At 36.7% G+C, this 27,874-nt stretch overlaps 2 protein-coding genes across 3 annotated transcripts; both read left to right on the top strand.

The window, feature by feature from the left end:
- The first annotated feature begins 1,506 nt into the window (after positions 1–1,506).
- Positions 1,507–13,136, top strand: LOC113773064 (double-strand break repair protein MRE11). Of its 2 annotated transcripts, XM_027317591.1 has the most exons (22): positions 1,507–1,863; positions 2,098–2,233; positions 2,606–2,763; positions 3,184–3,274; positions 3,671–3,790; positions 3,887–3,955; positions 4,034–4,125; positions 4,246–4,348; positions 4,432–4,539; positions 4,642–4,704; positions 4,775–4,846; positions 5,547–5,624; positions 5,712–5,774; positions 5,864–5,924; positions 7,044–7,126; positions 7,597–7,710; positions 7,832–7,909; positions 8,919–8,990; positions 9,102–9,331; positions 10,693–10,810; positions 11,709–11,906; positions 12,801–13,136. In XM_027317591.1, the coding sequence occupies exons 1-22, from the start codon at positions 1,847–1,849 to the stop codon at positions 12,831–12,833; spliced, it is 2,157 nt and encodes a 718-aa protein (XP_027173392.1). In that variant the 5' UTR covers positions 1,507–1,846; the 3' UTR covers positions 12,834–13,136. The 2 variants fall into 2 exon arrangements, with proteins under 2 accessions (XP_027173392.1, XP_027173393.1); XM_027317592.1 differs by lacking the exons at positions 1,507–1,863; positions 2,098–2,233; positions 2,606–2,763 and having other exon boundaries at positions 3,220–3,288.
- Positions 13,137–14,300: 1,164 nt separating this feature from the next.
- On the top strand, positions 14,301–27,840 carry LOC113776228 (BTB/POZ domain-containing protein FBL11). The gene is made up of 19 exons (XM_027321342.1): positions 14,301–14,519; positions 14,655–14,705; positions 14,843–14,963; positions 16,150–16,291; positions 16,418–16,467; positions 16,581–16,669; positions 16,758–16,851; positions 20,325–20,361; positions 20,459–20,610; positions 20,860–21,394; positions 21,751–22,029; positions 22,144–22,289; positions 22,412–22,762; positions 23,410–23,653; positions 23,847–23,902; positions 25,127–25,207; positions 26,853–26,897; positions 27,006–27,074; positions 27,458–27,840. Exons 1-19 carry the CDS (start codon positions 14,341–14,343, stop codon positions 27,629–27,631), a joined length of 2,895 nt encoding a protein of 964 aa, XP_027177143.1. The 5' UTR covers positions 14,301–14,340; the 3' UTR covers positions 27,632–27,840.
- The last annotated feature ends 34 nt before the right edge of the window (positions 27,841–27,874 follow it).

Below are 27,874 nucleotides of genomic sequence, written 5' to 3' on the forward strand. Positions count from 1 at the left end.
CAGTAGATGGTTGTTGTGAATTCATGCCGGCCGGAGATGCGGGGAGCCCCGGTGCTCTTCTTTGCGCTGCATGTGATTGCCACAGGAATTTCCATAGGAAAGACGTCCTCCTCCGGGGTCATGACGATGCCTTTCCCTGCGACTGTTCGTCCATGTCCACCACTCCAAAGTAGGGCTCCTGGTGCTTAAAACCTGAGCAATCATTTCCAATTCAGTAACCATATGATGCATCATATTTACTATAATATTTTGTCTCTTAATCTATTTAAAATCTTTAAAAGAAAATCTTTTGCAGTAGTTTTACGGAGTAGCGCCAAATTAAAGCGACGAGAAACAAAATGCTTACTTGGAGTTTAATTTCTTTGTTGTAGTCTTTGGTTAACTTTAACTCATCAGGCATTGGAGTTTGTTGAGTCTTTCTTTCTTTCTTTGTTTTTGCTCCCTTCCCTACTGAATTCGTAATACTTTGTTATATCCACGTAAATATCCGCTTAATCTACAGAAGCCTTGAGATTGCCTATACAAGATTGTGATGCAAAAAAGGGTAATTGGTTTTAAATCAGAGGCAGCTGACAGAAAATCACAAACCCAAAAAGAGAAGAGTATCTAAAGGCACAAATTTAGGACACTAATTAGAACCCTTGTTCTATCGACCAAAAAAAAAAAAGGAAAAAATTAGAACCCTTGTTCTTGACTTTTTATCTGTTATAATTCATAAAAAGGTACAGATGTTATTTGATGCAAGGTATATAGCAGGCGATCACTATGGAATAGAGTATGTTTTTTAACACAGTCAACATATATCCTACAGGCTACAAGTAGCAAATTTTAGCGTTGAAAAATGATGCTTACTAATTTAACAAGTTACATCGACACAGAAGGGAAGGGATGAGTTGATTAATATGAGGAAGATCCACTTACACTTAAAAAATAAAAATGAAGTTACATTGGCTCGAGAGATACATATGAAAATAGCATTTACAATTCAACTAAATTACATTGACAAATTGCAGGGCACTTTTGTCTAGATTTCATGAAGTTAAGATGAAGCATATTTATTATAGAGAAACAAATAAGGCAGCTGATTTCTTGGCAAATATAGCTGATTTCTTGACAAATTTGTTAGATGATGTAAGGGGAGTCTGCTTCCCCTTGAATATTGTACTGAACAATTGTCTTAAGTAGTTATTTAATTGAATATTTGTCCTTTTTCTACTAAAAAAGACATTTTTTTGGGTCAAAATTCAACTTAACTTTTAATTAAATTGAGACGGTTTACTCGAAAAACAAAAGCGGAAGTTGATTTATTCCTACATCCGTCTAGTGAAGACAAAGGTCAGCGGTGATAAGCACGATCGGGCCTTTTCTCTCTGTCGTAGACCTAGACCATTGGGCCCAATTTTGGGTTAGGAATTTGTCAAGACCCATGAATGAAAAGTGCTCGGCCTCCGCGCCGCGACCGAGGATCTTTCTCTTGTCCTGAAACTTTTTCAGTACACTTCTGACTTCCCTTCACTTTTCAGCGTCACATTTTCTTCAACTCTCTGGAGTCTAGACATCGCTCGTTTAAATTCCCCGCCACTCTTCCGACCAGTCTGTCCTCACCGGCTTCCACCGCCGCCGGACACTAGTTTTTTTTTTCGCCATGCACTTCTTTGCCACTTAATTTTGACTCGCTTTTCTTCTTTAGGTACTGAGTAACTCCGTCACTACCATTACCGGCGTTGAGCAAACTGATTTTATATGAGAGTTTAGGCGCCATAGGCCTAGGGTTCAGTTGGTCAGCTGCGGTTGTTTTTTGATTTCTTGGTTAATTTTGCTGGTTTGATCTTGAAAATTGTTGGAAATGAGCGGCTCTTCAAGGTAAAACAACAATTTCCATTCTGTCCATGGTTTCCTTACTGAGTGTCACTTTTGGCAGGTATTCATATGGTGTGCTATTATAGCTTTTTCGAGATTACTGCTTACTAACCTTTTTTTTTTTTTTTTTTCTCTTTGCTTATTTGACTTGTTTGAAAAGAATAGGAGGATTTTGTTATTGTGGTTATGCATGCTAATAAGGAAAGGATTTTTTTCCCCTTTAAATTCTTATTTCAGTGAAGACGCGAGCAATACGCTGCGTATACTGGTTGCTACTGATTGTCACCTTGGCTATATGGAAAAGGATGAAATACGCAGGCACGATTCGTTTCGGGCATTTGAAGAAATATGCTCCATTGCGGAGCAAAAACAGGTATTACCATGATTTGCTTCTGCGACGTGGTGTCTATGTATTGAACCTCAAGTAATATTTTTCTTTTAATGGAACTGTGGTTAATGGCTGGTCTCATGTTTACGTTGGGCAAGTTGATTGTCTCTCATAACAGCTTTGCTCGGTTTAATAATAAGTTGGAGGTTCTAAACCGATCTTCAATATCCTAAAGAATGATTTACTTATCAAAGCTGTAATTGAAACTCTTCTAATGGGAAAGGAGGAACTAAGAAGGCATTTAGCGTCTGTTCCATCTTATGTAACCTTATCAAAGCTACCAGTTTAACTTTCTGTTTTTTTTTTTTTTGTGTATTAAGTGTTACGGCTACTGTTCACATCTTCTATCTGCCTCAGGTCGATTTCTTACTCCTTGGTGGTGATCTGTTTCATGAGAACAAACCCTCCAGGTCAACCTTAGTAAAAGCTATGGAGATTCTCCGTCGTTATTGCCTTAATGATCAGCCTGTGCAGTTCCAAGTAGTCAGTGATCAGACAGTGAATTTTGCCAACTCGTAATGATCTATCTTTGCACTAGGATTTGCATTTGTTTGAATTCAGTTTTTCCTCTTTCTTTGCTCGATCAACACCTTTAAGAAAAGAAGTTGAAAAGTTTGAGCCACTGATCTTTTGCACTTGATTCACTGTGTATCTGCCTTCATACTGTGGCAGTAGTGAGAAATTATTTCTTAAATGTTCTGTGTTTCAAATATCTACTTTCTGCAGCTAGTTTTAGAATGTCGGACTTCCAGGAGTGCTTTGTTTTCAGATATTTCACATCTTTTAGTAGTTTGCACATTTTGTACTTCTTCCTGGTAGAGTATAATACTTTCAATTTGGTCATTATATATTGAGTGCATGTTTTCGCATGAATTGTACAGTATAAGTTCTATTTACATTTTCCATCTTCCTTTTGTACTTGTTGATCTCTCCAGATTTGGTCATGTAAATTATGAAGACCCCCATTTTAATGTTGGTTTGCCAGTTTTCAGCATTCATGGAAATCACGACGATCCTGCTGGAGTGGTATGGAATTTATGGTAAAATGCTACATATTACCTATATTTGCCATTGCATAGAAATGTGGAGTTGATCTATTTGTAGGGAAAAAGTGTGTTATTAAGGAGCTTCCTTGCAATTTGTTTCAAGCAAAATCTGTTGTCTGAGTCTAAGAGCTGATGCATAGCTGTAACTCAGATGCTTTTGCCAAATTTCTATAATTCCTATTCCTTTTGCAACAAAATGATGATCTTATCTGGATATCCCGTTCATATTTGATAGTTTATTCTAGATTTGAATGCTGCCTTTTCTCTTTTGAAAAATTTTAGGTGCAATCCAAAGCCTTATCTTAATATGCCACTTACATATGTATCTTCTTAAACACTATTTTCTGTGGGCTATTATTGTTGTCCACTATGGCAGGACAACCTTTCTGCTATTGACATACTTTCGGCGTGCAATCTTGTGAACTACTTCGGAAAAACGGTCCTTGGTGGTTCTGGAGTCGGACAGATCACCCTCTACCCCATTCTTATTAGGAAGGTCTGTCAGTGTGTCTATTTAATGGATGATACAGATTTGATGCATGTATTTTTTGGAGATTTTGATAAAATGGTCCTCTAACTACATGAATTGTAGGGTTCGACTTCTGTTGCCCTTTATGGCCTTGGGAATATTAGAGATGAACGCTTGAATAGAATGTTCCAGGTACACTTTTTGGGTGCTTTTATTTTTAAATATTCCACTGCGACTAGCTATCCGCTCTGACTTCTCTTGATACTGTAGACACCACATGCAGTACAATGGATGCGACCTGAAGCTCAAGAAGGTTGTCAAGTATCAGACTGGTTCAATATCCTTGTACTTCATCAAAACAGGTTTTTCTGAGGGCACGTGGTATATAATAGTGACGAGAGAAAATATGCTTAATCTTGTTGGTTCATTTTTTCCAGTATCAATTTTTTCTATAGTGATGGAGGTTGATTTCTTGCATTCAGAGTGAAGACAAATCCTAAAAATGCCATAAATGAGCATTTTCTACCACGGTTTATGGATTTCATTGTCTGGGGCCATGAACATGAATGTTTAGTTGACCCTCAGGTAACCCTGGTGTGGAGGTTTTGTATTTGGTTTGCCCAAAATATGTTCTGTATCATGTATGGTTGATCTGCATCAATGTGCAGGAAGTTCCGGGTATGGGATTCCACATTACTCAACCAGGTTCTTCTGTTGCTACATCACTAATTGAGGGTGAATCAAAACAAAAGCATGTACTTCTTTTGGAGATTAAGGTTAAATTTTGGGCCAATTCCTAGAGTTCTCCTGCTGCATATATTCTTATCATTTCTACATTTCCAAAAGATGTTGTAATTATGTGTCCATCTGATGTATAGGGAAATCAATACCGCCCAACAAAGATTCCACTGGCCTCGGTCAGGCCATTTGAATATACCGAGGTAGTTTCTTTTCATGCTGTGTTCATGATTGAATGGGACTTTTACTAACTGCCTAGATTTCCTGGTGCAGGTTGTATTGAAGGATGAACCTGATATTGATCCTAATGATCAAAATTCAATTCTTGAGCATTTGGACAAAGTGGTAAACATCTTATTCTACTGTTTTTTTCTGTTTCCAGACATCCTGATTTGTTAAGAGTTTATTTTATATTTTATTAGGTTTGACCTGAACTCACTTTCTGATGCTCTAATGATGATGACTTCTCACTTACTAGTAACTTATCGATGTAGGCTTCAAGCCTCTCATAGTGCCACATGGTAATTTGATAATTTTACTTTTTCACTGTTAGTTTCATTTTCTAACTTACTAAGAGTTGAATCTTGATCTAAGACAAACAAATTGGGCATAAATATCACTTCAAACAAGTTAACATTTATCAACTTTTAGGCCAACTCCAACCTGCACTTTTTTGTTTTTTTGGTCAATCCAGCTTATCAAGGCAATTTGAGTTGCTTATGGTTTGGGGTTATGCAATGTGTTTGTACATCTTATGGAGATATTGATATCCATAATGTGTAATGTGTAATATGTATGGTTGGTGGTCAACGATATATTTTGCCTATCGCAGTCTTCAGCATGGCACAATTTTAAGATTCATAAATGTTATTCTTGTAATTTTGGTAACTCTTTTGGTCTTCACATATATCAAGCTGTATTGGAGGTTCAAAGAAAAAGTCTGTTGAAAATTTCTTTTAGTTTTCTTTCTTTAGATAGTATTTGTCTTCTTCTTTAACTTTCCCACTAATCTTGCACAAACTTAAATGAAATTTTGATGGAGCAGGTGAGCAATCTGATAAAGAGGTCTGGCCAAAAGGCTGTTAACAAGTCAGAACTCAAGCTTCCTTTAGTTCGAGTAAAGGTGACTCCCATCTTGTATGTGGTTCTCGTTTCGCATTTGTCATTCTTTATGTACTTCTTATCCATCCTGCTCATTTGAGTGTGACAGGTAGACTACTCTGGTTTTATGACGATAAATCCTCAGAGGTTTGGACAGAAGTATGTGGGGAAGGTACCTTCTTCCATTTATTATATTGAGAGAGGAAATAGTATTCTTTTCTTCCTGAACTCTACAGATGCATAATTGTTTTGTGATTATAGGTTGCAAATCCCCAGGATATTCTCATATTCTCTAAAATTTCAAGAAAAGACCAGAAGGAAGGTATTTATAGTCTTATTTGATGTCAGATTATTGGTATTCCGTGGATACTGCATGCCGTCTTAAAAGTGTAACTTCAAGGATGTTAATCTTTATTCTTTTGTTTTAGTTGTAAAAGGTTCATCTATTTATGTCAACTTGCAGGATACTATTATATTATTTCTTGAAAAAGATAATGAGAAGATACTAGATGTGTAATCTGTTCTTACACTATATTTGAAAGTGTAATTGTTACATGAAAAATGCTTAATGGCTTGCTACAAGCTTATGTAGACTATTTACAAAGTAGTTGTATTGTGTTATACTTTTAATCAAAAAGACTTTTTTGAAATTAACTTTCACCATCAAATAGTTGTATTTAGATGTTTTGCCAAATTGACTTGTATACTCATACAATAGAGGTGATGGTTTTGTTCCATATAGTAGGTGAGAGTAAACAATGTTTACCATGAGAGGAACCTTCTCGGTGGCTAATTTTATTATCAACTGAATTTTCTTTCTTCAATACACAATGGTCTGTTTTGTAAACTAAAGTTGTAACGTTTAATATAGCCATAGATACTAAATATAGCTATTGATTCTGGAAGTTTGGTTCACATCAGAATTAGATGTCTATGAATGATAAATATCTACTGCAGATGCTAAATGGCCCATTTCTATGAACCTTCATGTCCTAAATATGTCACCTTAGCATTTTGCTGACTTTTTGAGCGACATACTTAGCTGGTTGCTTGTGTTGTGGAGGGTTAAACATTCAATTTAACTTATTGTTGATAATAAGTTTGTGGCACATGTCAAGGCTCAATGGCAGAACAGGAAGAGAGATAAAATTTGGTTGTGAAAACTTTTCTAGACATTGGAAAAAAACCAAAGTTGGAGTTGAATGCCTTGGTAAATGAAAGTACAAGAGTATGTTCAATTGGTGGGCTGCTCAAAATTCAACCATAAATTTAAGAAATTTTAGATATGCCTTGGGTGCTATAAAAAATGTGGTGTAAGTTATTCAAATAGAATCCACTTTCTTCCTCTCGTGTCCTATCACCTACGTATCTTATATCTGTGATCCAAGGTTACTCCATTTTTTTTGGTGTTTGATTAATTAAGTTTCTCATGTATTACCAGCTAAAATTGATGATTCTGAGCGTCTTCGACCAGAAGAACTAAATCAGCAAAACATTGAAGCTTTGGTTGCCGAGCATAATCTGGTATTAGTTCAATTCTGAATCTTATGATACCTGTTTTACTTCTTAGGTTCAATATAGATTAATCCAACAACTGAGCCTTTTAGTACCTTTCTACTTCTAATTGCAATCCATTCTCATTGCTGAAAGTGGGCTTGTTTCACCTCACAAAGCGTGAAGTATCCCCTCGTCTCTGCTTTATCTTCACTTGCTGCAAAGAGTTGAAGAAATATTCTAACAGAGCAGAGTTTGAACAATGTGATGAAGTTTTCAATTATATTTTACATTCTTTACTCTCATATATCAGCTTCTTTTCATTGATACAGAAGACTTTTATTTTCTTTCCCTCTTATGATTTTTCTTTTTGTTCGAATGTATTACAGAGTAAATTCAGGGTTAACGGTGTTGTGAATTCTTACACTACCTGTTTCCCTCTTTTTGTTAGGTTTTTCCTTTCATCATTTTGTGGTATTTGATGATAACTGTTTACACAGAAAATGGAGATTCTTCCTGTTAATGACTTGGATATTGCATTACACAACTTTGTTAGCAAAGATGACAAAATGGCTTTTTATTCTTGTGTCCGGTACAATCTTGAAGAAACTCGTGTAAGTATTCAATCTGTTTCATTGGACATTGAATTGTTTTTGTTCTGCAAGGTTGCACTGTAGGAAATTTCTTCTCAATGTTCTTTGTACTCTAATACAATGATTTGGTATTATTCAACAGAACAAAATTGCACGGGATTCAGATTCGCTGAAGTTTGATGAGAAAGATATAATTGTCAAAGTTGGAGAAAGTTTACAGGCAAGAAACCTTTATCCAACTTAAATTAAATTGCTGTCATGACCTTTTCATTTGACAAAAGCATTTGCATGAGGTCATTTGCTTTGGTCATAAATTTATCTTACGTTAGTAAATACATTGGTGAGCATGTTTTCCTTTCCATTTTTCTTTGGGAAAAGTGGAAGAAGGGGACTATCATGTGCGCGACTCGTAAATGTTAATAGAACTACAGTTAGATTCTTGAAATTTTTATAGGCAAGATGGTTCATTTTTATATTTATTTTTTCTTTTTTGGGCAAGATGGTTCGCTCAACTATTAGTCACAGTATATTTTGAGTTTGCTGACGAGAGTGTTTCACCTTGTTCTCTGTGGATCAAAACATAAGCTGTCTAAATAAGTCATGATATTCATGACTTGTTGCAGAAACATTTAATTAAGAATGTCAGCGAGTTTGCATGTTAAGCATGCTAGATTAACTTATAGTGGTTTGTCAAAGTTTCATTCTGTGCCACAAATATACATGTATTTTGCTGTTTGTGTCTGCTAATGTTGTAACAGATGGAAAGCTCCTCAATTAGGGATTGTATTCTTTTGCCCATATGAGCTATCTTTGCTACTTTTCGAATTTTTTGCCATGCTCACACTCTTTCTCGGAGGGAGAGCTGGGGGAGGTAATTAGGAGGGTACTTATTGTGCAATGCCAAGCTTGCACTTGGTGATCTAGAGGCCTATGTCTTTCCCTCTTCCTACCCTGCCACAGGTGCCTTGTGCACTGGATGTTTTCATTATGTACTTCCCTTTGCGTCAGTCTGCATATGCATGTAACTCATGAGACAGTTTGGATATTAGATGCTGTAAGTCAACACTACCTACTATTGGTGAGGGCAAGCTCTCATTAAAAGAGAATTTTGCCAGCAGGCAACTGCTCTGTTTGCAGCATGAAATTGGTTTGTGTGGTTAGAGAGTAGCACATTGGTCATAAGTTGTAAAACTACATCTTATCTGCGGGAGTTTGCAAAACATTTGCAGGAACGAGTCAAAGAAAGAGCCTCTCAGACAAAAGATACGCTGCAGTTTACATCTTCTGGACAACTGTTGGAAGTAAGGATCTCAATGCCAATGATGAATTTTTCTATCTATGGATTTTCTGCAGTATATATGGGGTTTATATTACATGGATCTTTGTACGAAGTGTTATTCTGATATTTGTAGGACATGGGAAATACTGGAGTTGGAAGTGCAGTTTCCTTTAGTGATGATGAGGACACCAGTGTGTTGTCTAGTTCAAAGGCCAGGACAAGAGGGTGCAAAGATGCTTCTGATGTTGGTAAGACTACCTCCAGAGGCAGAGGACGAGGGAGAGGGAGAGGCAGAGGCAGGTCTTCTACCAACTTAAAGCAAACAACCCTTGATGTGGCTATGGGGTTGCGCCAGTCGCAGAGGTATGGCCCTGTTCTTTTGTGATTACCATGCTGTTCTTTTGGTTCCTTTTTCCAAGCTGATGACTGTAGACATGCATAGAAGAACTTCTGGTTAGCTTGCTTCGTTATATTTGTCAGAAGAGGCGGGTACCTTTTTGTTACAAGGCTAAATGTATGGTTGGGATATTTGTATGTGACTTGAGGAATTCACTAATTACATATGATGTGGTAGTTCTTGAACTGATATCAGAACTAGAGCCTCCTCACTGCAATCATTTGTGCTTGATGAAGCCTTCCTTGAGTTCTACTCTGATTGACATTAGCTGAAGATCTTGGAGTTGTTACTTCATTCAACAATTTCGATTCAAGAAAGTTATGATGCAACACTTTAATACTAAGATTTTAGAAAGATCTTGCATTTATTGGTTTTCCGTAATTTTATTACATTGTGTCCAAGTTCCTACCTTCTGGTAAAATTTGGTTCTTGCTCTAGTGGTTTCCACTATTGAATTTCTTTTCAACATTCATTGTGTACGTGTGATCTGCTTAGAAATAAAAAGGAAAGGTACTAGACTTGCGAAATGCAGAGAGTTACTTAAAGTCTGCTGCATTATGTAGTTACGATCGGTTTTTCTTTCTCTTTGCTGATTTTTTCATTCTTATAAGTAGACTTGGCAGGAAGCTGAAATACAAGAAGTGTAGTGGATAAAGCTTCCTTCATCCTGATGTTTAGGTTTATTTCATAGCTTTCAGTTACATACAAGACGTAGACTAAGACTTCCTTCAATCTGATTTTCACACTTGTTGGTTGAATTGAGCTGCTGAGCAATGCATTTGTTGGACCTGAATTGAAAATGTTGTGCTTTGCTTGTGAGTTTTGCCATATATTTGAAATAAGATCAGGGATTAAGCTGGTTTTTTTTGGCTGGCTTAGTGGAACAGTTTCTTTGTTAATCATGATACTGATAAAATGACATCATCAGAGTTCAGAAGTTTAGGCACTGGAGTTGGACTTGTTGGTCTTGGCCTGGCTGTCTAGCAATGACTGCTGTCTATGTTTTTTCTTTGTTGCTCCTTTTTGTTCACATTCTCTCTAAATGAACTTTTGTCTGGTTCCGGTAATATTTAGATGTATTTCCTCACTGACTTTGTCTCAACACATCTGATTGATATTGCAGAACTCAAAGCATTATTGCAATACTTTTATAGAATTGGAATTGTAGCTTGTGAATTAGCTATTGGTTTATAGTGCCATGTCCATGCAGTTGAAAGCTATGAAGCAAGAAGTTATTTAGTTTCATGTTCTGTAGTGTGAAGATATAGTCTTCTCCATGAACATCTGGTTGACAGTATGGAGAAATTCTTTTGATGACCTTTTGCAGATCCGCATCAACTGCAGCAATGGCATCCGTGCGGACCATCGCTGAAGATGAGGAGAATGTGGTTTCTTCAAGTGATGATGGAGCAGAACATTGCATAAATGACATCGAAAATAGTTCGGTATGATTTTTTTTTTTCATTATATGGATAAGAAAAACATCCTCTGTGAGCATATGTGCGTTTTATTTTACACTTCAAGGTAGAGACTCTGTCTCTGGTTAACTTGAACTATTGGTGCATAGCATGAGTAGTTCCAACCGATTTACTTGTGCCAGGACTCCTTGAAGTTTCAAGCCAAGTTGCTCTTTTTCATATTGCTATGCTTTTCTATAATAGACTCGCCTGATATCCTTCTTGAATTGGATGCTACTCTGCTTAACGATGGGTTAGATATGCTTCATAATGGCTGGTCCTTTTTTGACTTGTACATGATTTGGCTCTAGATTTGTATGTAGGTTCTGAATTTTAATACACCAACCAGTATTAACATATTTCTGGAATTTGAAAATGTGTTCTATTTAATTAGGATCCAGAGGTAATTAGCAATTGAATATTCTGGATGAGATCATATTATATGCATAACGTGTAATGTGAATTTGACATGGAAACAAAATGCATGTGTAATGTTTACATGATGAGTTAAAAATGATATAAGATAGCACAATATCTCCTCTAACTTAGTCTTGTACCATATAAATGCTTGAGTACAAGAAAAAAGTATATAAAGATGAGTTACAAACTAGTAGAGTACCCAGATCATATCTGCCTGGGTCTAATGTTTTTGCATGTCAAACCGATGTATCCTGTAATTGGGTCATTTATGATTTTCGCACTTAGATTTATAGGTATTTGTTTAGGAAGTGGATACAATTTAAATTGTTTTCCATGTGCACCTCCATGCTTTTGACTAACATGTAGATAAGTATACGCAAGTTTTAAACTCTGTCTCTAAACTATCTTAATAGTATACCAATGCTTACACACCCTTAGCAAATAATTTTGTTTTGGCTTGTTATAGGAAGAAAAATCTGTCCGAGGCAAAGGACAGAAAAGAGCTGCTCCAAGGGGAAGGGGTAGAGGTTCTACAACAGCCTCTAAAAGGGGAAGGAAATCAGATAACGCGTCTTCTTCATTTCACAAGATGCTCATGAACAGAGATGACGATGACGACGATGACGATGACGATATGGCAAAGAAAAATAGATCTCAAACTCGGGTAAGTGACATTCAAAACAAACTCATGTTTTAGGGTTTCCTGCTGCTATTGATGTCACCAAATTCTAGAATATGTTGCTGTAAGAACCAAGATCCCTCTCCTTTCAAAATTATTGCAGTTGAATCTACTGTTGATGCTTTCCTTGTCATGTTAATTGTGATTACTTGCTAGTTCCTTTTGTTGCTTTTGCTTGATGAAAGCAATTGATTCTTTCCACATATGCTTACATATTAAAATCCCTGACCTGCAATTTATTCTAGCATTTTTTCGCACTTTTTAATATGTAATTGAAAGTTGAAACCGTAGTTTGAATGATATGTACAGTTTTACGTGGTCAAAGCATGTAGTGCCTGAATATCCACGTTACCATATTCTAGGAATTCTCTTCGGTGGATGAATTTGATATAAGGAGTATGATCCGTAGTTATTTGTTCTTTTATGTACTTTATGTTCCCAGGCATTGAGCTGCATCATTTTATCTTTAAGGAAAGATGAGAAACTTTAGAACTACAAAAATGTTACAAAAATTGTCATTTTTGTAGAGTAACCATTGTAATTGTTCTTTTTATGCTTTGACTAATTAAAACTTTCATGCATGTAAGCCTCTCCACCATTGGTGTCACCTTTTCTTCCGCATGGTTCGGCACCTAACTTCTTGCATAAAGTATTTATTGCTGATTCATATAACTTTTATTTAGTTTTTTTTTTTAATTTTAATTTGCCACTGATTTGATCAAATATTCTAAAGTTAGAATTTAATGCTTGTAATATACTGGAATAAAAGTATTCCAATATTCTTTGAGTGGAGAGTTTGTCGGTTGAATATGTACAGGTCAGCCGTCAACCTTTCTTAAGATTTTAGGTATTCGACCTAACGAGCAATTCTGATTGTAGGCCACAAGGAACTATGGTGCTTTGAGAAGGTAATTGTCATTGAGGCGCCTCCTGGACATGGATGCAGGCTTCCCCCATCTTTATTTAATTTTCATGTATTTGTACTTAAAACACCAGAACAGTGTGAGTGAGAATTTTGTTGTGGAAACCGGAGCTGTACATATGTCTTCGGTCCAACTTTTCCGCTAGATATCATTGTACTGATAGTAATGGAAAATCCGCTTGTGAGGCCTTCTATTCTCAGAACTCTGGGAGGTTGTTTAGATTAAACAACGCTAGAGATCACCTATTGCAGTACATAATTTCTATTGCTTTAAAATGCAGTTACATCTATAACATCTGACATTTCGGTCACAAGAAAAATCCGGTTGATGCATACCAGAGATGAGAGTGTTTAACAAAGATGGATCATGTGCTTCTTAGGTAATCATCATGGGTTCTGCCTTCGCTTCAAACAAGGGATCCCCTTACATTGCCGGTCCGTGCTTGTCCGCTGCCTTAACTTGTTCATTGAGTTATGATGAGGACTAAGTAAGGACTCTCCTGCTTGCCATCTTCAACAAGTGAAATAGCCATCTTCGAAACAGATTCTACCGACCACTTTTCTGAATCGGATTTCCCAAACTGACGTCAACCCATGCACAGCCCATCCTTCTGCTGCTACGTTGCTAAGCTAAGCTTGTTCCTTCTAGATCTAGATTTTTTAACCACATTTTTTATCTTACATACATAAAATGTCTACAGTAAATTTCCTATGAAACCTCCAGAAAAAAGCGATTTCTAATATAAAAGTTGTAGTTTGCGCTCATGTTTAAAATTTGCCGAATTTTACTGAACCTTCACCGAGGAAAAGTCACCATCGCATTGAGGAACTCACTTTTGGGCTTTAGAGAAAGAAAATGAGGATGGCAAGCCCAGCCCTTCTCATAATTTTGATGGTGACCCATTGTGCAGTTTCGTTTTGCATCTCGAATCAATGATGTGCCCATGGATTTGTGAGATGGGTCCGATTTTTTATGACAACCCAAGAGGTGAAAGCAAGGTCCACTACGTCTTTCTGGGTTTATTCTTTTTCGCGGTACAGCAAACTGCAAAAGGAAGGGAAATTGGACAGCTATGAAGGAAACAGGAATGGTCTCTTTAACTGTTGAAGCAAGTGAACTGTTGGTCTGAAAAAATTTCAATGGATCCGAGTCTAAAAGAGATATTTACCAAAGAATGGGGGTGGGGAAAGTGAATAAAAGCCTCACAAGTTAATTTTGTTTGGACAGGATGTTATTTAAATATTTATTTGAATTAATTATTATTATATTTTTTATGATGTGATGTATGTAAAATAAAAAATAATTAAAAATTATATTTATGATATAAATAAAAAAATTTTGAAACTTTTTTATGCAAGTCTTCCCATCCAAACAAACTCTTGGACCGGCGTCTAGTCTAGGGTTTATATAGCTCTTAAGCCAGTGACTCGGGTCCTTCCCGATCCCGGTTCTTTCTTTTTCACGAGAGTGGAGAGAAATTTGGTAGCAGTGTATTCATGGCGACGAACACCGGCATGGACGAAGACGAGGAATTCGTAACTCTAAGGTGTATGGAAGACGACGTTGAAGATGACGCGGAAGATGTGATTTCCATTTCAACCGCTGAGATTTACAAATGGGACTTGACTTCCATTCTCACTCACAGAATCGTCCAAATCAAAGCCAATCGAAACAGGCAAACTAATACTGACTGCCTCATCTTCCTTCCTTAACATGCTTATAATTCTGTACTGCTATTCTCATCCAGTTCAATTGCAGTTCCACTAGACTCTTCTTTTGGAATGAGTATTTCTTGACAACTTTTCTACAGGATCATTCAAATGTCTTCCTATTTTAGCGGTCTCTTATCTGGAAGCTTTAGGTATTACTGTTCATCACTTTATCAGTAGATTGATCAGAATTTTTTTTTTTTTACCGGATATAAAGTATTGTGATATTTTAGCTCTTTGGTACCTATTTGGTAGCTATTAAAACATTTTTTTTTGTTGATTTCTGCAGTGAATCTTGCCTGGATTTGGTATCAATTCATTGGAACGCACAATCATTTTTGAGTGTTTTGAGGTTCATGTTTGGATATTATGTGGAGATCACCTCTGATAATTTTATTCTTCTCTATGAGGTAAGACCATAAGAGGTTATAACATGTTATTGATTTTGACAACATTTGACAGTTTGGCTTAGAAGCTTCATTTGAACTTGGAATCCTGCTTTTTGTCAAAAATTTATGTGCTTCAAGCTGTCATACGCCGCAAACATCACGAAAGCTTATACATATATATATATATATGTATATATTCCTTCTGTTTGAATGGAGAGTTGATGGTACAAAGTGGAAAGAATGCTCCTAACTTCTTTGTTCAAGATGGATGAAGGGTTTAACTTGATAATAACTGGAAGACATACACTAAAATTGATGCTTAGGTGGACAATAACAGAAACAACGGTTCCCACAAGTGCAGAAGTACATAAGAATATCACGAACACCAACATGTTTCTTCTTGAAGTTGTAGATTTGATCTAACTAAAGTATTTATGTTTCCGTTCGTGGCCCCTTGGCAATTTGGCTCCTCATGAATCTTATTTGTTCAACCAAACTCTCATTTTATTTCTTTGGACAATTTTTAATTCCCTTGAGGTTGTCATCATGATACTCGAACTGAACGTAATTGGTATAGAACTTAAGCAGATTCAGCACCTGCATTTATATTCATCTAGACCTAATCTCATCTAGTAATGCATGATAACTGTGGGAGCCAAACATTCATCATATTGGCCTTCAACAGTTCGAAAGAACATCAAACTTCATAAAGTTAGTGTGTCCATAGATAATATTTTCGGTTAAATTGAAGACAGTGTGGCATTAAGTTGAAGGATTTTACAACAGAATTTTTTCAGTAATCATTGTGCATGTTTTTTTTCATTATTCTGCTTCATGAAAGCATGTTGTTTTTGGAAATTCATCCATATTCATATTTACACCAATGAAAGAATGGTTTCAAGTTTGTTGCTGAAACATGTCAAACCCATTGTGTAATGCAGTTTCTCCTGGAAATAACTTGTTCTTTCTTTATTTGACATCTTTAAGAGCTCTGTATAAAGTCATTTTGAATGGAAGAGTTATATTTTGGATGATAATGACTTGGTGTAATTTTGGGATGACAAAACCTTCATGTATTATGTAGTTTTTTCTGCTGCCACTGTACTACTCTAATATGTTTTATATTTTAAAGTCTAGATGGACAAGAAATATGACTTGTTTCTGAGATGATTCATTTGATTCTTCAAACTTGCTATTTATATATCAGGCTGCTCTATTTTTTGGAGTGGAATCGCTGCTCTTGCAATGTCAGCTTTGGTTGAGGGAAGTAACATCTTCCAAGGACCCATTGACTCCAAAACTACAAGTAGATGCTTTGATCCGTGTTTGGAAGTATGGTGTAGAGCATGGTAAGGAAGATTTTTACTGCTTGGAAACTATGAAAATGGCATTTATAAGATCTTGTTTGTTAGGTTGTGTTTTGACATGTATGTTATATCATTCCATCTTATAGATGAAAATGGAATATGTTGCAGCAAATGATTTGATTCTACATCTTTGCACGAGTTATCTAGCAAGGAACCTCGTAAGTGCTTAGGATTGTGGATTTGTTATCCCTGCCAAATCATCTACTTCCATTACCAATTGTGCTGGTCCCTTCTTTTCTTCAATCTAACTGGGTATATTATACTTCTCCAGAAGTGGGCAATGTTGTGTGACTCTTTTTTGGATGTTCCTTACCAGTTACTGAATACATGCATTCAACATCCCGAATTGACCATAGATAGGTTGGATTTTTTGCTTTTTTAACTTCCCATTGTAGTAGATTAATAGTGTCAATTATAATGCTGATATTAGTTAACCTATCCCTAACAGCGAGAAATTTCTGTGTGATGCCATTCTTCTCTGGCTTGCTGCTAACATCCGAAAAAACGCTATTGAAGATGGTTGCACTGGCATGTTGCGACAGGTATCCTTTAGAGCCATTCTGTTTATGTCTTGGATCGGTAGGTAGATGCTTGTTCACTATCATAAGAATCAGTTAAGAGTTTCTTTTTTTAGTGGTTATTAGATCTTGAGCGAATTGCGCGAAATGTCACTAAACTATTTCAAAGTGCCGGTTCTGGTCACTAAACTTTTTTATTAGCGCGAAATGTCACTGAACTAGTAAATCTGTACCGTTTTGGTCACTCCGTGTATTTGTGCCGTTAGGAGAGACGGAAATCAACTTTTTGAGGGGCAAATTCGTCTGCACAGCCTTTTCCTTGAAGCTTTTACATAATCAATGGTTCCGTATCCGGCAAAGACATAAAGGAGATGGCCGATCTGAATGGCGGCACCGTCAAACTTCAACCAAAAAATGCAGGCACTATTTTTCAATTGGAAATTGGTCTCTGACTCTCTGCCTCTTTCAGTTACCCACTGCCCAGTTTTGATTTCTGTATTCTTTCACCATTTGTAACAAAACCACAGAGCACCAGCTCCAAACGGTAAAAATTGGAAATTGGGATCTGGGATGTGGGGACTGGCTTCTTTTAGATTTTAGATACTCTTGATTCCTTTTCCTTTTTTTTTCCCCTTTTTAACGTTTGGGAAGGGGATTGCCTTCCTCGTGTCTTTATTTTCCCTTTTGTCATACATCAGAACTTATTCAACCTAATTACTTCTTGGGAAATAATTTTTATCCCATTATGCAGAAAAGAAGAAAACCCTTTTTCTTATTTAAGGGTTTAACATGGTGGGTTTGAAGTTTAACTTCGGAATCTGCTTCTATGCGGAAGTACAAAAGCTCCCTAGATGCATTTGCTCAGATCTTGAAGAATGAGGGTGCAAGGTCTCTCTTCAAGGAAGCTGGTGCAAACCTCTTACTGATTTTGAAGAATGAGGGTTCAGGAGTTGGTTTTTTACCTCAAGATTTCAAAGATTAGGCAATGAGAAAATCTCCCATCTCAGAGAAGTTTCAACCTATCCAACAAATCAGAGATTCCAAAATAGTTGGTAAACCCATCTCAGATTTGGGCACAAAATCACAAGAGTCTGATGGAAAGTTCAACTTTGAACATGAAATATGCATCTGTTAGAATATTGAGTACCTTCTACAGCAGTTGTGTCAAGCCTGAATCTGTTAGGTGAAATGCTAACTGGACTTATTTATTGCATTGGTCAACACGGGAAAGACGAGAAGGAGACCTTTGTTAGTGGAAGCACAGTTTACTCGTATGGAAATGCCCAGGCAGTCATTTTCCAGATTATGCCAAGGTCCCCACCATGAAGACTGGCTTTCCATCTCATGCTTTATTTACGGTTGGGAAAGGTAAGTAATGATAAAGGGTGTTCTTTGTTACAAATGGTGGAAGAGGGAGGAGGAGGAAGAAGAAAGAAAAAGGGAGTGGAAGGAGAGTTGAGGTGGAGGTGATGGCGGTGGGTGGCAATGTAGGTGATGGGTGGTTGTGGGTGAAGAAAAATGAGGGCATAAATTTTTTAACAGTTGTGTAGACAAAATTACCCCTTAAAAAGTGATTTTCCGTCTCTTCTAACCACACAAATACACGGAGTGACCAAAACGGTACATATTTACTAGTTCAGTGACATTTCGCGCTAATAAAAAAGTTTAGTGACCAGAACCGGCACTTTGAAATAGTTTAGTGACATTTCGCGCAATTCGCTCTTAGATCTTCCAAGGACTGTAACCAAAATGCATTGTGAGGCCATTTTTTACTGATTGGAATAATAGATATTCTGATTTATAGATCTTCGAAATAAGATGAAGTTTCAACATGCTCATATTCTTTTGTTATCATTATTATTTAAATTTGGTGCAGTGTTGTTCTTCTGCCAAAGTTTGAATGCAAAATCTCCTATGGCAAATCATGGTCTGTAAATAGATTGATTGTCTTTCTAAAGGTTGTTTTTGGGAATTGGGTTTGCTGGTGATGTTAACCATGCAAAATCTATCTATACAATCTTACAAACTTCTAAGAAATGTATCACTTATTCACTGAATTGTATTTTCTCGCATTTAAGTTGTGCATTGCTGCTTGGTTTGAATGACTGAAGACTGCAAAGAGAATATAATAGTAGGCTTTGGATGTCATTGTGATATTGGCAGAATAAGAAGAGTAAACAAGTTTTTTAGCCATAAGATGTCTTTTGATACCCAATTTTCCTTGTTTTACATAAAGAAACTATTCCACTTTGTGAAAGCATCCTATCAAATGAATGGTCAAGCAAGCATATTAGTTTGATTATCTATCCTATTAATTTCAAAATGGAGAAAGAGTGTGGCTCATGCAAAGCTTGGTTACTGGAAGTTAGTGACAGTAACGTGCTCTTTCAAATTGCTAGGTTGGGTAACTGCTCCAAGATATTGTTCTTGTTATGAGTCATGTAGTGAACCACAAGCTATATGCGCATCTGTAGTTTACCAATTGAAATGTATAAATAGTGAGTTCATGTCCGCTAAAATGTTACCGGCAAATTGCAATTTGACCTTAGAATTTAAATTTATTCTCCTGGAAAGTATTATTAAAGGAAAATGGTGCTGGAACAATTTACCTTGCAGGTACAGGAGGGAATAAACTTTGCATCTAATTCATCTACCTCAAGAATGAACGAGTTGAATTGTCTTTCTGAGTTGCTGTTTCTTGACCTAGCAAAGTCGTATTCTTGAAATTACCAGGACTAATTAAGCATATCAATTTCTCCTCAAATTTTTCTTCTAGTGCTGCATTGGCAAAATTGTGGTGTCGTATTCCTTGATATATGTTAACTGATAATATTCATGGGAGCACCCATGATATTTTCCTAGGATAGTGGGTTTGTTTGGATACCGCATTTTTTCAAATAATATTTTGCTTGCATCGTGAATACATTTTTCAACCCACCTTTTATATTCCCAATCATCTTCTTATCTCACATACATCACATCACAAAAAGTGCTACAGTAATTATTCCAAATAATATTTCAAATAACCTCTATCCAAACAAACCAGTTTTTAAAATTGTGGTGTTGTATTCTTTGATATATGTTAATTGATAATCATAACATTGATAATATTCATGGGAGCACGCATGGTATTTTCCTGGGTTCGTTTGGATACCCCATTTTTTCAAATAATATTTTGCTTGCATCATAAACACATTTTTCAACCCACCTTTTTATATTCCCAATCATCTTTTTATCTCACATACATCACATTACAAAAAGTGCTATAGTAATTATTCCAAACAATATTTCAAATAACCTCTATCCAAACAAACCAGTTTAGGCTTGTAGACAATGTAGCATTTCAACATAGATCTCTCCCTATACTGCTCTTAAGTTTCTACTGTTTGGATTGAGTATCTGAAACTAGTGTCATGTTCTACATGGAAATTGCTGATAATGGCTATTAATATGTTTCATCAATATGTTAACTTTCTCTCTCACTATTGTTTTTGCAGATACGGTGTAATTGTTTGCCTCTGTGGTTTCTTGCTGGTAACTGTCTCTAGCGAGGATTTCTTTTAAATATAACTATCTTAATTCATTTTTTTAATCTTAAAAACTAACTTTATCTAAGTTGCTTTTTTCTTAGGTAAAAGAAGATGCTGCTTCTTTGCAGAGTTTGCTGATGAAAACATTGATGCTATCCTTCAGCTAGCTGGACATCCTTCTATCGATGTGGGAAACATATGTGCAGATTGTGATTTGAGTTGTATGCAAATTCGATTAACAGAATTTACTAAGGTTTTACTCATCTGCATTTTTTACCCCTTGTAAATTATGTGGGCCGAAACACACATACAGATATGAGCATGCTTATATGTGTGAATAAAACATATTACAGTATGCAGACACACAGATATCCTGATCTTTAAAATGGGTGAATTGTTTGAGGCTTGCCTTGATATTCTCTTTTATGTCTGTAATGCTTTTGTACATCTGGTGGTTTCTCATAGTAATTGGTAACTTACTGATCCCTAGTTCACCATGCAGAAGGTGGATCTTTCAGGTTGCCCGCAAATTAGGCCTATTCTGCTCTTGTCATTACTTCCTCCTCTATACAGCAGGGATATAATGGAAAGAAAAAAATTTAAGCGACCTTTGCTCAACCTTCAATATCTCAATGTGGATCACTTGCCAACTTTGACTTTTGAAGCTGTAGAAGAGGTGGATATTTCAAATTGTCCAATGCTGGATCTTGAGGATGCTCTCAAGTGCTTCTCCAAGTCCTTTCCATCCTTGAGGAAGCTAAGGGCGGTAAATTATGTAGACTTTGGAACTGAGAAGTTGATTCGCTTGTTGGCAAGATTTCCCCTTCTGTGCAACATTGACCTAACAGTGGATGTTAGCCCTCTTATACCTGCAAAAGTATCCGTTGTATCTTCACAACCTGCTCTATCTCCCCTAGGATCAAGAGAGTTCCCAAATGATGATCACTGCCCTTGGGATGCCTCGTTGAGTAACATGTCCAGACGACAACTTTCAAATATCACAAGGCTCACATTGCAGGGCAGAAGTGATATTGCTGGTGAGATAATCAAACTCACCTATTCCTCACGTGCTTGTTTATTATCTGGAATTGGAGCTGTCGAGCTCAGTTGAAAACAACTTTGGAAATTGATCTCCTCTGTCATGCACCTGTTGCATACAGTTAGAATGTGCTGTTTTATTAAGCCTTTGTACAATTTGTTTGTTTGCCAGTTCTAGATTGTTGAGTTCCAGAGTGTGTTTCATTCACTTTTTTTTTTTTTGGGGGGGGTTTGTTGGTACTGTGCTGTCTGAGTTTTGGCTGTGACTCTTTTTCTGATTGTGTTTGAAACAGTGCTATGCTTCGATAATTATTGAACTGTGCTACATAACTGTCATTTTTTATGTTTTCCCCAGATTCTGACCTGCGTAAGATCACCAAATCATGTGCATCCCTCTGTTACCTTAACCTTAATGGTTGTATGTCAGTAACAGATTCTGGCATATCTTTTGTAATACTAAACTGCATTTTGCTTCGCTCAATCTTGGCTTGTGATACTTATTTTGGGCAAGAATCAATCTCGGCGCTTTGTTCTGGTGTTCACAACCTTGAGGACCATGTAGAGCCACAAGCTAAAAAACCCTTGCACTCGTTTGCTTCTAAGTTCCATACTCTACATATAGGTGGCTGCATGGGTAAGTGATATAATTTTTTTCCTCTTCTGTTGGCTGAAGTTTTATTCCTTCCCATTTAAGAATGTAGACATGTTGCTCTCAAGAATATTATGTTGACATTGTTATTAATTGCAGGGGTCAGTGAAGCATCTCTTTCAGAACTTCTATCTCAAACTCTTATGATAAAGAGTGTATCTTTAAGGGAAACCCACCTTGTGGATGATGCTCTCAATCGCTTTCCAGGATGTTCCTTGGAGATGCTAGATATTTCTGAAACCAAGGTGTGATAACTGATAAACCATATAGGATTCTCTTTGCTGTTTCATGTATGTGGTTTTCAACACTTGGTTTCCAAAGCTTTTCATGGCAATGTCTTTGTTTGATGAGAAAATTTTTCACTTAGGTTTCTAGCCTTGCTCTGGCTCACTTAATCCATCGAAATCCTGGTCTGAAATGCCTGAAAGCAAGAGGCTGTAAGCATTTGTCACTGAATTTTATGGATGCTGAAGGCAGAGAGCCTTCTAACTTGGCATATAGTTCGACAGAGTTGCATTCTGAACTTGGCAAGTCGTGCCAGTTGGAGGAAATTGCAGTTGGATGGGGATTTTCATTCTTTTCTTTGGAGAGCTTGAAACCTGCAATTAGATCACTACGGACATTGGTAGTTGGTTTAGGTGGGTCCTTGGGGCATGATGGGCTCAGACTCTTACCTGCTTTCTCTCCTTTGTTAGAAACGCTGATGATTTATTTCCAGGTAACTGTGGCCCTTTCTTATATGTGTTCAAACCAAATCATATCTGTCATCAGGTGCTGAATCTTCTGTGGCATTAGCTAGTACATAAACTACAAACAGATTGTGAGAGATTGTAGATCAATTTCTTTTTTAATTGTTTGTTCTATATCTGTTACTCTTGGTTCTTTTCTCCTTCATTTGCGTATAATTTCTATTCAGACAAATGTCCAAACAGATATTAATGATGATTGAGAAATTTGTTTACTCATCTTGTGCCTTGACAATGATAGAGAAATGTCTAAGCCAACTGAAGCAGATATTAATTTTGCACAAACCCTGCCCCACTCTCCCCCCACTCACAGCCCAAAAGAAGAAAACAAACACAACCGATTTATATTCTTGCTCAGGACATTGAAATAATTTGCATTTTCTGCTGCAATCTTTCATTTATCTGCAGCATACGCATCTAGTTCACCATCTTTTTCAATATCTGCAGACTTTATATGTACAAATTTTTCCTTTTTGATTTACCTTGACTAGTAACATAATAAGAAGTGATTTTATTTGCTTGCTTTGAAACCATTTGGTTAGAGTAGTTTGATCTCTTGTCCTTTTTATATGTGAAGAACTATGTGAAATTTGTGGGTAATATGTTCTGCTTATAACAGGTGATATCTGACTCTCTTGTCATCAACATTATGAAAACCCTTAGAAAACTGCAAGTACTGGCTCTCTGCTATTGCTTTGGTCAGATTTCCTCACTAAGCTTTCAGATCAGCATGCCAAATTTGAGGAATTTGAAACTTGAAAGGGTTGCAGCTTGGATGACGAATACTGACTTAATTATTCTGACTCAAAATTGTCCAAATTTGGTTGATCTTTCATTGCTTGGATGCAGACTTCTTAATCCAGGTTTGTAATAATGATTGAAATGCATTTTCTTAGAACCTGCATCCTCTCTCATGTTCTTGAAGCTGCTGCAGGTGGCAGATTCTATTCATTGTGTTCTATTTGATTTTGCACCCTATTGTTAATTCAAGTAGAACTTTTGAATTGTGAGGCAATAAATGACTCAAATTTAATTTTTGATTGCTGTTGTTTGTAGAATCCCAAGATATCATTTCATGTGGCTGGCCAGGTTTGATCTCTCTGCATCTTGAGGTTAGTCATCTTTTGTCTAGTTCTTGAGATTTGTATAGGAAGACTGTTCTCAAAACTCAAAGAGTATTTGTAGGATAGTAGCTGGTATGCACTTCCATTTACTTTGGGAGTTGTGTCCTGTGTGCATTTTCTTAGGGGTTGTACATTTCAAATTCCACTTTGTCACATTGCTCTAAAACTTATATCATCCTTATTTTGTCCTTCAGCAATGAGCGTATTGCTAATACATAAATCATTGCACATGTATTTCTCCTTAAACTGTTAGCAGTATTACTACGGAGGAGGAACACTCCCTCGTGTTGCAAAAACAGTGCTTGCTAACAGAATCAGGTCTTGCCTCGTTTTTCTTTTTCATTATTGGATGTGCCTTGGACATTGGCATTATTGTTAAATTCCATATTTACAGTTTTGGTGGTTTGTAGATCCGTATTTCGTAAATTTTCTCCTGACTGCCTTGTTAAGTGGTTGTGAAAGTTTCAAGGTTCTTGTAGCTTCAAAAGTGAGTGCCCACATTCACCTTTCTAAAATATATGTTGCCATAGCTCTGTAACGATTTAGTCCCTTCTGGAAATGATTCCTCTCACCTCTCCCCGCACCCCCTTCCCCCAGCCCAAACAAAAAGAAAGAAAGAAAGGGTTTTATGTCCCAAGGCTCCATTATCCTTATCATAGATGGGCTACAAGCCTTTTAGAATGACTGTCGACTTGGGAATATGTTGGTACAAGAGGGAAACGAGATCTAAGCAATCACTTGTTAAGCTTTTTCCTTTGCCGGCTTTAGGTTTTATTTAGTTCAGTCATTCAGATCATGCACTTGTTACAGCCTCTGTGACTGCAATTCTTGAGCACAAATTGCACATTACTAGTAGTGGAACATTTTGGGGGATGTGATCTTTCTATAGCAGCTATATTTCTGGTCAAAAAATTTTCCACCCAAAGCATTTTACAGAAGAATCAATAGCAAGAAGAGACATTAGGTTACCTATTTTTGATGACCTGGGGTCCTTTAATGCTCAAATATCATTCAAAAGTCTGCAGAGTTTTCCAAAATTCATTATTGACCTCTCAAGGTGTTCTCTCCTCTTTTTGCTTTTTCTATGGTGACAGGAATTTTTTTACTGGTTCTGTCATAATAAATAAACTATTCATCAATTTCTAAACTTATCTGGCTCTCAGTAACTGCCCCTACTGCCTCTCATGTTCAGCAATTCTTAATTTTTATTAGGACTGTGGGGAAGTAACAGCCCATGGTGTTTCATCTCTTATGAACTGTCGAGCCCTTGAAGATCTCTTGCTACGTCATACTGTGAGTTGTCAATTGCCTCTTTCCTTGCTTATCTGTTTATAAAATAAAGGTTCATAGTCAGGAAGAATACTTTATTGCTGTTGAACAATTACTTTTGATTCAGCACAAAATGCTTGAGTTTGTTGCGCATCTTTTTAAGAAATTCGAGCTCGAAAGACTATTGAACCCTTTATTGCTTTCAGGGTTCTAGAAAGTTTGTAGCCTGATTCCCCTTTGGACCTCTAAAGCTAACAAATGAAAATAAGGTGAAATATTGCCAGACTCCCCTTTGTACCTCAGGTCGTGTAAGCAAATATTGCTTTTTTTAAAATTTAAAAATTTTGTTAATGTTTAATGGACTTCCAAAAATGTGGAAGTTGAGCTCTTGAGACTACAGTCAACTTCTTGGAAATCGACTTTTAAGTTGACTTCTTGGAGATTGGCTTTAAAGTTGACCTTAGTTGACCTCGTCTCTTGACTTTACAAAAAACTAAATATACTTCATCGCTGGGTTTATCTACAAAGAGTAATTCTCCTTCCACAACCACAAACTGGTTTAAAAATGTGAGGCAAAACTCACACTGTGGTGAAGTGGTCACTGCCTTGGAAGCTTGCAGAGCTGCCAAAGTTACTACATATGCCCATCTCCAAAATCTTCAAAATTTGTGGAAACTACAGAGAAGGCAGTATGGGTGCCAATCTAGTTATGCCTATCCAATTCAGTTGGAGCAGGCAGCTAAGAATCAGATGCCGCAAGACCATGATCAAGGATTGGAACAAGGTCGTCAAGGCTAAGACTGAGACAGCTATCAGGACATCAACTATGCTGGAGATTATCAGAAGTCCCAAAATTATGACTGGGGTCTTGTCTTGCAAGTTTTCTTCAAGATATTGTAGGATAATTATTTGTCAAAATGAAAATGGACTCACCAAGTTTAATTACACCAGGGGAATTAAGCCTCAAACTTAAGCGGGTGCATTTTCAATTTGAGGAGAAACCACAGACATAAAAGGTTGAAGAGGCACTATAAACAACCAAAATTTTCTCACCAAGACATAAAGTTGATCAAAAAGACTGTATGATCTAGGAAAACAATAACATGGATGCAATTGATATTAGAAAAAAGAAGAGAGAGAGAGAGAGGTCGATTCAGAAGAGAATCCTGGTGGTCAGAATATATATATATATATATATATATATTTATTTAAGTTGATCTCTACTTGAATAGGTGCTATTTGTTCTTATGGTGTTGCCACAGTTTGATTGAGAAAGGGCAAATATGTGAACTAAAACCTGACGAGGAAAGAAGCAAGAGCAGGATAATGGAACAGAGAGGGAGAAGAAATAATAATATGCTTTGGCTCTCAAATAACTGAAGTTGGCTTCATAGAATTCAACTTAAATGTGTTTGGGAACCTAATACAAACAAAATTATGTTTTAAATATTCGACGAGGAATGTAATAATTGGGTAAATATCCCTGGTTCCCTTTGTCCCTGCGATATTTGGCATATATGGAACAGTTTCGGGACAATTTTGAAGTTAATAAAATTTTTCAAAAGCTTCAGAATTCTCTAGATCACCTGTAGTGTGAGATAATTTATCTCTTACCTCTTTTTGTAACAATTCAGTGGGCCTGATCTGAACTTTAAATTTCAAGATGTAGGGCACTGGAATTCCCAAAAACTTTATTGTTCTTATGGCTTCAGAGGTGAGCTTACTGGTTCCATGTTCTTTAAATCCTTTTTAAGTTCCATTTCGTAGTGAAACTGAATTTATGAACTTGCATATTTGATCTGCTTCTGGTTGTTGGCTGCAGATGCCAATGCTTCGGAAAATGTCACTTGATATTTGTGATGCGAGGTACGGTGACTTTGACATTCCAGATGTAAGTTGAGGCATTCTTTTTACAGGTTTTGAAGGTTCTCACCATATTTTTTTTCTGCAATAATAATAATAATGCTGCACATGGAAAATACTAGTGCTTTAAGCATAGATTCTTTTTCTTTGAAATTCCCAATTCAATGATGATTTAAGGGGACAAGAAAATGTTTCAGTAAAATGCAGATAGCCCGACACAGCTGCTAGTGTGCATAGTTTGTGTTGAAGTAGTTGTCTATCAGTGGAAGTTTTAGCTGTCTAGGCTGTTTTGTGGTAACATTCATAGACAATATCATGCATTGCACTAAGGCAGCTCTTTTGGCACGAGACTTCTTCGCTCTTTTACTTCCAGCGTGCACATTTCGTCTAATCTTCAAGTGTCTGCTTCAGTTTTCTGACAGGTGCTTCTTGAGCTATGTGAAGATAGCAAGGTGTAAACTTCAAAGGTGCAGTTTAGACCTCCACAAGTTGGATATTCATAAGACACCTGTACATAAAGAAACATTATTACTGGTCTGGGATAGCAAGAAACTTACTAGAGCGGTAATCAAAGAAAGGCTCTAGTTATTGAAGGAAGGAAAAAAGATGAGTGATAGAAGGTGGAAGAAAAAATAGATTTTTGGGATTTTTTTTACACCCCCATGGCTCATCCCGCCAAAATCAGAATTTTTTTGTCCTAGATCATTCATTCCATTCCACTGAATTTGGCCAGCCTTTAACTCAGTATGTTTTATAGTCACTTTGACAATTGATATCCTAAATCTTATTTCTTATACGCTTGTCCTAACCAAAGCAACTGATGTAGCT

This window comes from Coffea eugenioides, chromosome 6, assembly GCF_003713205.1.
Source record: "Coffea eugenioides isolate CCC68of chromosome 6, Ceug_1.0, whole genome shotgun sequence".
NCBI lineage: Eukaryota > Viridiplantae > Streptophyta > Magnoliopsida > Gentianales > Rubiaceae > Coffea > Coffea eugenioides.

What these genes read in the sequence shown, in the direction of transcription:
- LOC113773064 (XM_027317591.1), top strand. An exon ending in CTTGTACTTCATCAAAACAG is followed by an intron (nt 4,126 to 4,245) that starts GTTTTTCTGAGG and finishes TCTTGCATTCAG; the next exon opens with AGTGAAGACAAATCCTAAAA. An exon ending in AAGTTGGAGAAAGTTTACAG is followed by an intron (nt 7,910 to 8,918) that starts GCAAGAAACCTT and finishes AAACATTTGCAG; the next exon opens with GAACGAGTCAAAGAAAGAGC.
- LOC113776228 (XM_027321342.1), top strand. Translation starts at nt 14,341, where the DNA reads ATGGCGACGAACACCGGCATGGACGAAGACGAGGAATTCGTAACTCTA. An exon ending in ATCTCTTGCTACGTCATACT is followed by an intron (nt 25,208 to 26,852) that starts GTGAGTTGTCAA and finishes TTCAAGATGTAG; the next exon opens with GGCACTGGAATTCCCAAAAA. An exon ending in GTGACTTTGACATTCCAGAT is followed by an intron (nt 27,075 to 27,457) that starts GTAAGTTGAGGC and finishes TGTCTGCTTCAG; the next exon opens with TTTTCTGACAGGTGCTTCTT.